Source organism: Asterias amurensis, chromosome 12, assembly GCF_032118995.1.
Source record: "Asterias amurensis chromosome 12, ASM3211899v1".
Classification (NCBI taxonomy): domain Eukaryota; kingdom Metazoa; phylum Echinodermata; class Asteroidea; order Forcipulatida; family Asteriidae; genus Asterias; species Asterias amurensis.
The window spans coordinates 15,513,769-15,526,742 of record NC_092659.1 but is presented as its reverse complement, the minus strand read 5'-3'; the positions used below and the strand labels follow the sequence as shown (position 1 = coordinate 15,526,742).

Below are 12,974 nucleotides of genomic sequence, written 5' to 3'. Positions count from 1 at the left end.
TGGTTTTGGGGGTTTTTTTCATTGAAGGAGCAAAATCTAAATCTTTCCAACATGGAATTGATGTTTTAAAGTGATTAATTTTGAGTTGAAATGTGAAGTTTGCAAGAAGTTTATGGTTGGATCCTTGGTTTTTTTTTTTCGTTCCGGAAAAAAAAAAAATCAATCAATCAATCGCAACATTAAATTTAAATGGTACAATTTTTAACAATTATATTGATGTTTGCACTTCATCTTACTCGATCCATGGTTTCTTGAATATGTCTTTATTTGAAGTTTTTTTTTCCGTTTTAATTGTAACTGGGAAGTCCCCCCCCCCTTCAAAATAATAAAATAATTAAAACTTGATAAATAACTTAATAAATATATATTTTTATTTTTATATATACTTGGTAAGATAATGTTTAAAAGAAAATGAGGATTTATTTTTTTCAAATTGTTTTTAATTTAAGGGGCGCTCATTCCTGCTACTGGTTCGCCCACTCCATAACAAAGCACTCATCGCATACTAAACACAGAACACAAGAGTATAAACTTAACTGTTTAAAGGCACTGGACACTTTTAATAATCAATCGTTAAAAAAAAAACTTACTTGGTAACGAGCAATGGAGAGCTGTTGATAGTATAAAACGTTGTGAGAAACGGCTCCCTCTGAAGTAAATGTCTAGTCTAAGGGACTTGATACATTGCATGGTGGGGTATTAAAATGTTTGGTGTAAGCCAACACCTTGTGTATCAACTTGCCAGGTAGATTTTGATCTTTTGAGAACTTGTCTTGCATTTTGTTCTACTACCGATCAGTAAGCGTTGCAGGAATTTTATTGAAGTATAAAGTGAAACAATTTTTACTGTATCTTTTTAAAACCGTTTGATTTCTCTTGCTACTTCCTTAAAATTAAAGATTATACTACAGTAGAGCGCCGAAAATAAATAGCTTAGTTGTTGGTGGTACTCTGCCGCACTGGTGCCTTACAAAGATGCAAGTTACGCATTAGTCTGGTTCCCTGACCAAAGATTCCTTGACGTCTCTTGTTAAAAATCTTCATTCTAAATTCGACAGAGTTCTTATAATATTATGGACAGAGCCTAGTCGGGGATTTTTTGGGTCTGGGAACCAGACTAGTGATACCATGAATGCAGGGAATCCCCTACGGTGGCCCTGAAAGGACATGTGTATGAGACTCTCCCTAACTTCCACACTCAATTTCAAGTTGAGTACGCCAAAAGTATAGACACTGACACCTTCAGGTATTCCCATTGGGTGGCCCTGGAAGGACATCGAACATAAACAGCCAAATAATTGTCATGAATAATTATTGTCTTTAGTATTTATACTCGATGAACCTTCAGGGCCACCATTATTTCCCGGTTTTGTCGCTTTCACATTGTGTAGGCTGGTACCATAGAGCTATATAAAAAGAACTATAGCTCTTGTGTTGTATAATTCGGGGGAATTCCCTGTTTTCGTGTCATGCAATAGCAAAATACACATAGTTCCGGATTTGGTACTGTGCCCGTGTCTGTTCTGGATGACATGCGAAGGCCTACGACGTCCAAAAATTGTGACAGAATTCTTCTAAAAAAATTCTTTTATATTGTGAGACAATTGCCCGCAACCAAACAGTAAAATTTGCCTTAGAGATTTGAAACAAACTGGTCTAAACGAATTAAACTACATCAGCAAAGAAAGTGCTTTGACCGGTACTGAAAGGTAAGCAAAAGTAAATGTATTCAGTCATAGTTGGTACAATGCGTGACAAATGGTACCTTTTAGTAAAAACTGGCAAGCCATTTTATAGTACTGGGCACAAAGAATAGTATTCTGAATTGGTGTATGAACTTGTCATTCAAAAAACTCTTGTTGCACAAATTTTGTGTTTTTGTTTGGGCTTTCGTTTATATTAGTAAACTGTACATGTATATGCAAGTAGGCCCCTCAATACACGTTAAAAAAATGTTTATTCTAAAATAAAAAGTGACTCTGAAAAAGCACTTGACACTCTAAGGCTTTGCTTATGTGAATTTAAACGTCAGAAAAACTGCCGCTAATAATATCATTTTTGATACAAATGGTTGATGTTGGGCTTACACGTATACGGTATGGTACTGTAATACTGTATACTTTTGTTAGTACATAATTACAACTAATATTTAAGTTGGGCTGTTTTTGTTTTTATTTCGTTGACCTATTCGACGCTTACGAATTATTTTTTATTGGGCAGTAGTATTGGGCAGGAGTTTTATGGATACCAAAACTCCATTGTTTGGGTAAATGTATATCATTATGTTTAAAAACGAAGATAGACCAAACACAAATGGGTTGTATTTTGTCCTGTGTTATAAATGTGCCACACAAAACAAAATAAAAGACACGGTGTTAACAAAACAATGAATTGTGCATGCGCCACTATGTGAGTAGTAGTTGGATGTCCAAGCATACACGATCATTAATAGAACTCGTTTTCATGAGAAACTACGGCTTTTAATAATTCCACACTGTATTCGTCATGTTTCGCCGGGCAAAAAGACACGCAGTCATGGTAAGAGTGCATACACAAAGACCCAAGTGACCCTATCCACAAGTGGGGCTCTTGGGGCTGGCCCGAGGTGCACTGACGTCACCACGGGAAGGCTCACGTGGTGACGTGTCTGGGTTTTTTTCCTGGTTCGAGGACGAACGTGGGGTAATTGTTTGCCCACGTTCGTCCTGGAAAAAAAATAAAATACGCCACATCGGGGTCGACCCAGGGAATCTAAACGAATGCACCCAAACACTCACAATTACATCATAACATGAAGTGAACTTAGAGTTACCTCAAGAGGGTGCTCTGAACTGGCGATAACTTTCTTTCCAGTGTGCTAATAAAAACGTTAATTGTATAGTAAAACTTTTCTTGTAATAGTTTATTGTATGGTTTATCTGATCTTCAAATTAGTAAATTACAACGGATTCAAAATACTGCTGCTAGGCTTGTCACTCGTTTTCGCACTCATGATCATATCACCCCTATACTGCAGAATCTACACTGGCTTCCAATTAGGTCTCGTATTGCATTTTAGATATTGGTGTTAACTTATTGTCTTCATGGTACAGCCCCTGCTTATCTCCAGGATTTAATTCAACAGTATCAACCGGCTAGAAACCTACGTTCAAAGAACAAACATCTTCTCTCAGCCCCGGCTATCACATCAACATCCTACGGTTCTCGCTCTTTTCAGAACGCTGCTGTACATTATTGGAACAGTTTATCCAACAATGTCAAGCTGGCTGAAACTACTGATCTATTTAAAACCCGGGTTAAGACACATTTGTTCAATCAATGTTATCACAGTTAATTTATTCTTTTTCGCCTTTTCAAGTTGTTTCATTGTCTTTCTAAGCGCATATAGGGACCTCACGGTATGCGCTATATAAGAACCGTCTATTATTATTATTATCATGCACACATGCTTTTCAAAAAACTTGCAACAGAAAATTCATTCTTCCTCCATGGCTACACCAACAAGATCCCTATTCGTCAACACTGGTTGAAAGAGTTTGACAGGTCTGATGATTAGCTTCTAGTTCTGTAAATGATTCACTTGAGGGTTCGGCCATGTTCTGTTTTTAGCAGCTCTTTTCGAAATTATTAATTTTATCTGGAAAGGGGGGAGTTTAAATACCTATAAGTAAAAACACTTCCAAAATGCTTACGATTTATTCGTACACTTGTTTTGTTCTATCAATTATTTTTGAAAAGGTTTAAAGTTACCACCATGTCTCTTAGTGGAACTTGTAATTGGAAGCATCGTCCCTGCCACTTCACATGGAAACTCAACACCGGTAATCGAGTCAACTACGACAAAATCATTCGGAACATTGACTCCGACTTGGTCATAACAGGGAACCTAGCCACTGCGGGAAACTTATTATTCAGATCCTATCTGGAGGTTTCGAACCGTAATTATCATTATGACGTAAGCAAAGCGCTCGAATTCCTCGATAGAGCAGATTATTACGTAACCAACCAAGCACCACCGGATTTTCGTAATGGTTTTAAAAGTGTAGTATTGCTTAACCGAATGTGGATTGAGCACAAGAACCTTAATAATAAGGAAGTTAACAGCTTACTGGCCAAACTGAATGAGTTAGACCTAACAGAAAGGGATTTGTGTGTAATTAACACATTGAAGGCTACATGTTTGACAAGGCTAGGCCCGCCGGAATTTGACAACGCACTTAAATTGTTTGAGTCAGCGCTTGAACATTTTCCAGAGAGTTCTGATTTTTTGTTTGGAGCTATGCTGATAACTGGTAGAAAAGTGCGTTACAACAGGAAGCTTGGAGATGATTATCACCAACTCGACTATGTCGGAAAATCACTCATGGACAAGGAGCGTAGTTATTGTGAAAAGTTGATCAGAGTAAACGATGAGTATCGACTTGGAAGGTCATTCCTGGGACAAAATTTTAATCGACGAGGAATAAATTATCACGACTCTGCTTGTTTTCAATTAGAGAAAGCTTATCAAGAGGCTCCTACGGTAAGAGCAGTGTTCAACAATTTAATCAGGTACTATAGATACCACAACGAATTAGAAAAGGCTATACGTGCATTGAAGGACAACATTGAAAAATGGCCGTACGACGACGTTGCCGAGAGCCACTTTCAGTTAGCTTTGTGTTACATCCGTCAAATAGACCAAGCATCTAACAAACGAGAACTTACACAAGCAGCCTTATATCATCTAGACAAATGTTTGAACCTGGACGAAATGCATTTGTTTTCCTTAACGAAAAAGCTTGATTTACTGACCAAACGTGGTCAGTTGCAAGATATAGAAAAAGCAAGACGTCTCTACCAAGACAGACTACAACAGTCCGATATTTTATCACCTCAGGATCGGTTCCATCTCTTCTACTGCTATGCCAAGTTTCTGGACTGTACCAAGTCAAGCTCTATGATTGAAATGTGGGAGCGTGTGATGGACATTTCGACGGAAATGCAGTATCAAGATGAGAGCTCTGGTGAGTGGAAAGTAGCGGACAGGATAAAGGTCGACAGGGACAGGGCATACAAGAAACTTATTACCTACTACGAGTGCACACGACGAGTAGAACACAAATACCTTAAGCTGGGCAATCTGTATCTTCAAATGTTCGAATTTGCAAAGGCTGAGAAGGCCTTGATTCGTCTGGATCCCAGGAGCAATATCGAGATCCCAATGAACCTCGCAGAGATCCATTTTAAATGGGGATGCAAACTAGAAGTGCAGTCTCATTTAAGGCAGTGCCAACCACATGAAGCAGCTGTGATGTTTAGAAGGGCTCGAGAGAACGTTTTGACTGCATCGAAAATGAGTGATTTTGACGAATCGCGAGGTAGAAAGCTGCTTGCTGATATTGCTCTGTGGACTGCACACAACCGGCTGACCAGTGAAAGCTTGGAGACTCCTCGGTTGCAGCCAACCCCACCAGACTCGGTAAATGAGCCGTGCATTGATGCCTACCGAGAGGCCAGCAGATGTGGAAGCCTCGTTGCAAGTGTGGAGCTATTGCGTCTGATCGAGAAAGGTCACCTCAAGACAATTTCAAGATCAATGTATATCAGGGTAAGATTTCAACTCACATTCACATGTAAACAAATTAAAGCATAAACAAGCAATAACAATCATCGCATTGCATAGAATATCTCTCAGCCCCCCCCCCCCCCCCCCCCCCAATCATAAACTGGAGCTGTTGGTGTCCACGATTTTCTTAAGGGCCTACAAATCAACAAACTCAATAATAATACTATTGCTCTTGAAAAGATTAAACCGAACTTTTTAAACTGCTTGACTTTCAAATGTATCTATTTAAATGTTTATGATAGTTTTGTCCTACAGACCCGTTTGGAGATAATCGGGCAGGTAAAACCCAAAATTTCCAATGACGTCTTTATTCAGGGTTACGATTTAGAACAAGTTTGGGGCGAAAACTATCTTAATAATATTGAAAGGCTCATTATGAGAGCTTTAGTAAACTTCAGCCTTCAAAGGTAACACTTGTTCTCACAAAACTCGGGGAAAATACTGGGTAATGAATATACAGTGTGCTAACACACATCGGTGTTGATAGGTAAAACCACAATTAATGGTCTTGATCACCGATGCAAAATTATGAAAAATATTTCCCCAATACAGATTCTCGCAGAAATCTACATGTGTTGCTCAAGAGATGCTAGCGGCTCTCTCCACACAGAGTACAAGCCTCTCTCCTTCCAAGGAGGTCTGACCAGCCGTGATAAAGACTCCGATCAAATGGGCATGGATTGTGACACGATCAAGCAAGATATCACAGACCTCTTGAGTCAGGATGAGTTCTACTCAGACGCACGAAAGCAATATTTCGACATGGAGAGACAAATACTTCAAGAGGATCCGGGAAGTACATCGGTCAAGTTGATGTTGAGTGAGGCAGGAGGAAATGCAGTCAAGGATTGTGTTCTGAAGGCCGCGGTGGATTGCTGTGAGAAAGCACGCCCTCTGTTGGATCACATCGTTGTGAAATTCCAGGTACATTACAGGAACAATAGTTATTTATCATAACAGACCCTCACCATTAAAGATGTTCGTTGCTTTATTTGACATTACCCACAATTATTTATCAGACGATACTATGTTCAAAGATGTTGTGGCACTACGCAGGAATAATGTTTACAGCCTTGCATGATAGTCCGTTGAATAAAAAAGTGAACGAACCTTAACATAAAACATCCACAAAAATCCACAATCTAACGATATTAACTGCGTGTCTAAGTATAATGCTTGATTTGCTGTAGAAACTTTTATCTATTCAGAATCTTACAAGCTGCTGATTCCAAAAGTCTAGTAAAAGGAGTATTATTCGCCCAAACATTATTTATAAATCCAGAAATGATTCGGTCTTTCTCCCTTACTAAAAAGGAACAACTATCTCTCGTCATTTCCAACTGTTGTTTTACTACTGGACAAAATGAGAACTATCTTGCGTTACATTATACTTTATTAAGAGGAGTATATTTGTGGTATTCGGGAGACTTCATACTTCTGAAAAGAACGGTCTTGCTGGGACTGCTACTCTAACTACGACTTTAACGAGAAGTCCCCTCGATCAATCGAGGGGAGTCCTCGTCATTTGCTTCAATACCGCGGAGTGAGTTCTGAATTGGTCTGAACTTATTTCGACTAGCTTGCACTAGTCATCGCCAGGAGATAACAATAAAAGTAATACTTGAAGAAAAACTATTTTTTGCAGATGGAGGAGCTCAAGTTCAGTGAAGAAAAGAAAAAGCAGTACTTTCCACTGAAGAGGGAGACAGATCGAACTAAACTGGAAAAAGAAATGAAAAAGCCCTTGAAAGCATTATTTGAGGTTGACTTAAAGACACACTATTCAAAGCTCTACAACTATATTCTTCAGGTAAATTCACGAAGGAACTTCAAATACAGGGAATGGAGGCAGCCATTGTGTCTGTTGATACCTCTGGTTACATGTGGTTTTTGGCCATGCCATAAATCCCTACTCACTGTGAAAGAAGATTAATGTAGTTTACCTGTTGAAGTTTCAGCTAAACAAGTTGTCAAGTTTTTGAGAAAAATAAGGTAGAGTTTGTGGACTAGAGAACAGAGTTAGAGATCCGCACTTGAAACTTGAAACCCTGTGTGAACTTAAAAACGTCTACACGCAGGAAGCAGTGATTTAGTAATCACTACCTTGTGGAAACCTAGGACAAAACACAAAAGGGAAAACAAAGGGTCACATTCTATGGACTGTGGTGCTCCTTAAACTGCAGGGACAAAGAAAAGAACAAAATCTGATTCACAGGGATGCACATGGGTGGGGATGGTTTAAGGGCTGTGTGATATCTGATACAATCTCCTTTTATGTTATCGTGATAAAAGACCCGTCGGTCCACCATTGGTTTGCAACTGTGACTTTACGAAGTCTGTGTTGAACAACAGTGATTTTATACAAAACAAAATAGTTGCCTCTATTTTATTCTAGATACAGCCTGGCATCAACCCCGAGTATGAGTGTCTGCTTAGTTTATGCGAGGTAGTCGGCCAGTCGAAGCATGCGGGCAGAACACCTGAAAAACTAAGGAGTCTAGTCGAAGATCCGGTAAAAATGGCTCGACAATCCATGGACAAAGTTGAAGAGATTTGCAACTTTTTCCGTGACACCATGGAAGACGTATCGCAACTGGACAACAAAGTTAAGGAGCTGGTATCTGATTTAAGAAGTGGGAGCCATGACCAAGCAGCTCAGCTTTTGGGAATCCTCACGGAGAATCATGACTATGTTTGTAGAATCAGAAGCACCTGGACAATTCTGGAGGTAAAGTCATTTTATTTTATTTGGCACGGGTAAATAAAAGACTCGATATTCATTCTCTTTTCATAGGACGAATGACAGCATGTGTCTTTTGAAGTTGGCAGAGGATTGTTTGCAAATAAAATACTGCTCGGCTGAAATAAAAAAGTAGCTCTCTAAGCATCATCTCATCATAACATTTCAGATACTTTCAAAGATAACAAAAAGAGATATTGTTTTATTTTGATAATAACTGGTTGAATCATTACCAGATGATGGCACTTGTTCAGAGGAGCAGGAATCAAGATGGCCCAATTGGCGACCCAGATGGCCGAGTGATTAGGTTGGTTGAAGGATCATGGGAGCTCTGTAAGAAACTACGCAGATCTCACCTGGCAGTCGAGGCGGCCCTATTAGAGACAGCCGACCCAAGTTCGAATGAAGTTCTAGATAAATGCAGAGACACGTGCAAGGAGACCGATGGCGCATTGAAGTCAGTCTTGGAAACAAAGAAAAGGGTAAACTTTACAAATTTGTTTGGTGTATTTCAGTATGACAAAGTATGTATTTCAGTATGGAGAAGCTATTAGTTGCAAGTTGATGTCTGTCGCGGTGATAGCGCTCCGACCCTCTCAGCGATTCCCGCGACACAAGCAATATTCCCGCGAGTCTGTAGTCGGCAGCCAGCAGGTTCGCACAAGAGCTGTGATCTCGCGAGAGCAGTGTTCGAACGCCACCATGACTTGACTATCTCGACGTGTTCTGAAGTTTAGGGTGGATCTGGCACTCATATGAACTCTTTTAAATACAAAAGAGGAATGATTGACTGTGTGAGAAAATTCAAACCTTTTCCCCCACTAAAATTACAGAATCGTCAACATGGCAAAGTGGTGGAGTTCCCGTTTAAGGACTTGCACCCACAAGGATCCGATCTGGGATGGGAAGGAAAGGTCAGCAGACAGCTGAAAATAGACATCAAACGCATGGGTATCACTCCAGACGACAACTTAATAAAAAGTGTTTTAAAGGTGAGACTGGGACAAGTTTAAAGAGATAAAGAAAAAGACACCAAACGCATGAGTATCACTCCAGACGCCAACTAAATAAAAAGGTTATAAAGGTGAGACTGGGCCAAGTTTAAAGAAAGCATAAATCAAGCGCATGGGTATCACTCCAGTCAACAATTTAATAAACAGGTTTTTTTTAAGGTGAGACTGTGACAAGTTTAAATGCGCTGGACGACTTTAGTAATTGTTAAGACCAGTATTTATACTTGGTGTATCCTGACATTTTGCATAAAGTAACAAAAGGGGTAAAACAAATTACTCAGTTTTGGTCATCGAAGCTGCAAGAGGAAAACAATCCTTATGCTATTGATTCCTAGAAAGGCTTCAAAGCCTGAAGTTTTTTGTTTTTTTCTTAAGTGAGAAATTACCTCTTTCTGAAAACTTCAGAGGGAACCATTTCTCACAATCTTTAGTACAGCTCTCCAGACCTCGTTACCAAGTAAGTTTTTAGGCTAACAAATACATGGAGTAATTACCAAAAGTGTCCAGTGTATTGACTTTAAGTATCACAGTGAAACACGTCATGTATTAATGGGGGAAGGGGTTTCTTTGGGCAAGAAATTCAATTCCAATAATATCAAATTAAGTATTGAATATAGGTCAAACAGCTGCGGGTCAATGGCCGACAAATGTGTTAAAGGCAGTGGACACTATTGGTAGTTACTCAAAATAATTATTAGCATAAAACCTTTCTTGGTGACGAGTAACAGGGAGAGGTTGATGGTATAACACATTGTGAGAAACGGCTCCCTCTGCTGAAGTGCCGTAGTTTTTGAGAAAGAAGTAATTCTCTACGAATTTGATTTCGAGACCTCAGATTTAGAACTTGAGGTCTCAAAATCAACCATCTAAACGCACACAACTTCGTGTGACAAGAGTGTTTTTTTCTTTCATTATTATCTCGCAACTTCGATGACCGATTGAGCTCAAATTTTCACAGGTTAGTTATTTTATGCATAAAAAATTATGTTCAGATACACCAACTGTGAAGACTAGTCTTTGACCATTACCTATAGTGTCCACTGCCTTTAAAGGGTCTCTTCGTAATAATTTACCTTCACATTTTGCAACTTCTAATCATTTTGTTCTTCTTCTGATCGTTGCCATGATCAATCCCCCTTTTCTAGCTTCAACCGTGCACCAATGAGGAGAACTACAAGTTTCTTGCCATGCAAAGATTCGCTCAGACGGACGATGGTGTGGAAGCACTCAAGGGTACTGTGTCCATACAGACAGACATCCCAGATACACGAGAGTACAGGGTTGTTGATATTGTGAGATGGTGTACAGACAAGGCTGATGAGATCGCTGGTGAAATCTATGAACTAACACTTTAGGTCCCTTGCTGAGAAAGACATCAATGGAAACTACAATAACAATTCATATGCTAGACTTGGTTTCAAGTCAACGATCGTGGCTCTAAGTCTTCCCGATAGCCAATACAGTATTGCCTGAAATAGCACCCTCTTGTAGAATAACCTCCATCTTCAGCAATCACGATGTTGCGAGTTGGGGTGCGTCTAACATTATGTGGGGCGATGTGCGTGGCTGATGCAGTAAAAAAAACCACAATCTCAGACTTGAAGTCAAGTATATTGTTAGACCTATGGGTGCATACGGAGTCTCAGATGTACCACACCGTTAATTAATTAATGAACTGGTTTGAATTCATGATGTTCCACACATATTCTTATTTGATAGACCTCCGTGTTTCACGATACCTCATTTTTTAAATTCAGTGTTCAGTTAGGACTAAAACCAAATCAGACGTGTTATCTGAAGTGATTCAAGAAGTACATTGTTATCAAAAATGTTATCGGACCATCGGAACTGTTGCCAGAAGTGTAAAGAAGTGTTACCAGAACTTTTCATAAAAACTTCCATCCGAACTCGTTCTTACTACGTTCTGAAAATGTAGTCTCGGTGCCTGATCATGTTATTCACACTCACTTAACTACGCGATCCCCCGTATAGTTGGGATGTAGGTATAACATAATTATAACTGTTATCAGAATTATCAGAACTGGTAACAGAACTGTTATCAGAAGTGTTGCCAGAGTTTTTACATGAACTGTTACAGAGCTGTCAGCAGAACTGTTAATAGAGATGGAACAAACTATTATCAGAATTGTTATCAGAACGTTTATTAGGATTTTTTGTCAGCTGTTTCAGAACTGTTATCAGAATTGTTTGTTACCAGTTGTCATAACTTGCACCATAACTGTTATCAGAATTGTTACCAGAACTGTAATTAGAACTGTTAAAAGAAATAAAGAACGGTCACTAGAGTTGTTTTTAGAACTGCTTTCAGAACTTTTTACTTGAACTGTTAAATAGAGCTTTTATAAGAACGGTAACATAACTGTTATCAGAGCTGTATCCAGTAGGCAGAACTGTCACCAGAATTTCTAGTGAAATACTGGAACTGTTAAAGAGCTATAATCATAACTCTTGACTTCTTACATCGCTCCTATCGATTGAATACCCGCCATCACCAACATAAATTAAAAATATTAGAGTAATTGAAACTTACAGTTTGCATTCAACTTAACATTTTGTAATTTGAAAACTCTTAAGCTTCCCCTGCTAAGGGCATGAATACATTAACATAACTTGTTAATTTTATGACACTCTGCACATGTACGTAGGTTGTATTGAAATGTTCACCTAGGAATCAACTGTTGCATGTGTACTTGTTACATGGGCCGTGTGTGATTTTGTGGCACGTCTTTGGCTTGATCGCTGCTTCATCATGCGTCCGTAGTCGCAACTGTAGCAACAGCCACTCATTCAGACACGGTTTGAGCGAGGATACTTTAATTGTGCTTTTGGAGTCTTGTTGAGTTACACAATATAGCCTATTATAATCGAGCCGTTTTAGAGGTTTCAAAATCAAGGAACAACATAAACATGTCCGACACCATAAATAAATCAAAGTCTTAAAATAATTACAGAGGAGTTGTGTTCCGTAAAATAAACACAAATCGCTTGTTGACTGCAGCCGAGACTATTTTGTAATCGATTTAAATGTTAACTCGACTGAAAATATAATTACCATGCACCAGTTGACTATATCACCCAATTTGCGGAACATAAAACTTCATTAATCTAAACATGCTATACGTGGGTTGTCAGTTGTCATCGATCTTGTCTAGTCATCGAAGCAGGTTGTATTGCTGCGATTAAAAACAAGAACATTTTAAGACGGCATTCATTTCCATCCTCTTATTGTTGTGTCCATACTTTTTATTTCAAATCAACTGAACAGAATTTTGATAAACAAATAAATACATAATTTGGGGGGATAAACATCCTTACTCGCAGCTAGAGCTGAATTGTGAAGGACGCGGCTACAACGTGTTCGAGAAGCAGGCATGCAAGGGCACTTCAGCTGCCAGCCACATCAACAAATAATGACCACCGGAGCACAGCCAATATCGAAAGTGTTTGATTTTCCAGAGGGAGGAAAACCGAATAGTCTGGAAAACCCTCGTAGCACAGCAGAGAACCAACGCACAACTCAACTCACATGACCCTGGCCGGGAATCTCTTGTGCAGCTCGCGTAATGAACTAAAATCCATCATGGGCGAATTC

General features: G+C 39.2%; 1 protein-coding gene across 3 annotated transcripts; it reads left to right on the top strand.

Annotated features, from left to right (window-relative positions):
* The first annotated feature begins 1,544 nt into the window (after positions 1–1,544).
* LOC139945487 (uncharacterized) lies at positions 1,545–12,838 on the top strand. 3 transcript variants are annotated; one of them, XM_071942846.1, is made up of 8 exons: positions 1,545–1,709; positions 3,739–5,590; positions 6,161–6,532; positions 7,254–7,418; positions 8,004–8,336; positions 8,585–8,830; positions 9,182–9,340; positions 10,507–12,838. In XM_071942846.1, exons 2-8 carry the CDS (start codon positions 3,755–3,757, stop codon positions 10,714–10,716), a joined length of 3,321 nt encoding a protein of 1,106 aa, XP_071798947.1. In that variant the 5' UTR covers positions 1,545–1,709; positions 3,739–3,754; the 3' UTR covers positions 10,717–12,838. The 3 variants fall into 3 exon arrangements, with proteins under 3 accessions (XP_071798947.1, XP_071798945.1, XP_071798948.1); XM_071942844.1 differs by lacking the exon at positions 1,545–1,709 and having other exon boundaries at positions 2,893–5,590; XM_071942847.1 differs by lacking the exons at positions 1,545–1,709; positions 7,254–7,418 and having other exon boundaries at positions 2,893–5,590.
* Positions 12,839–12,974: the final 136 nt, after the last annotated feature.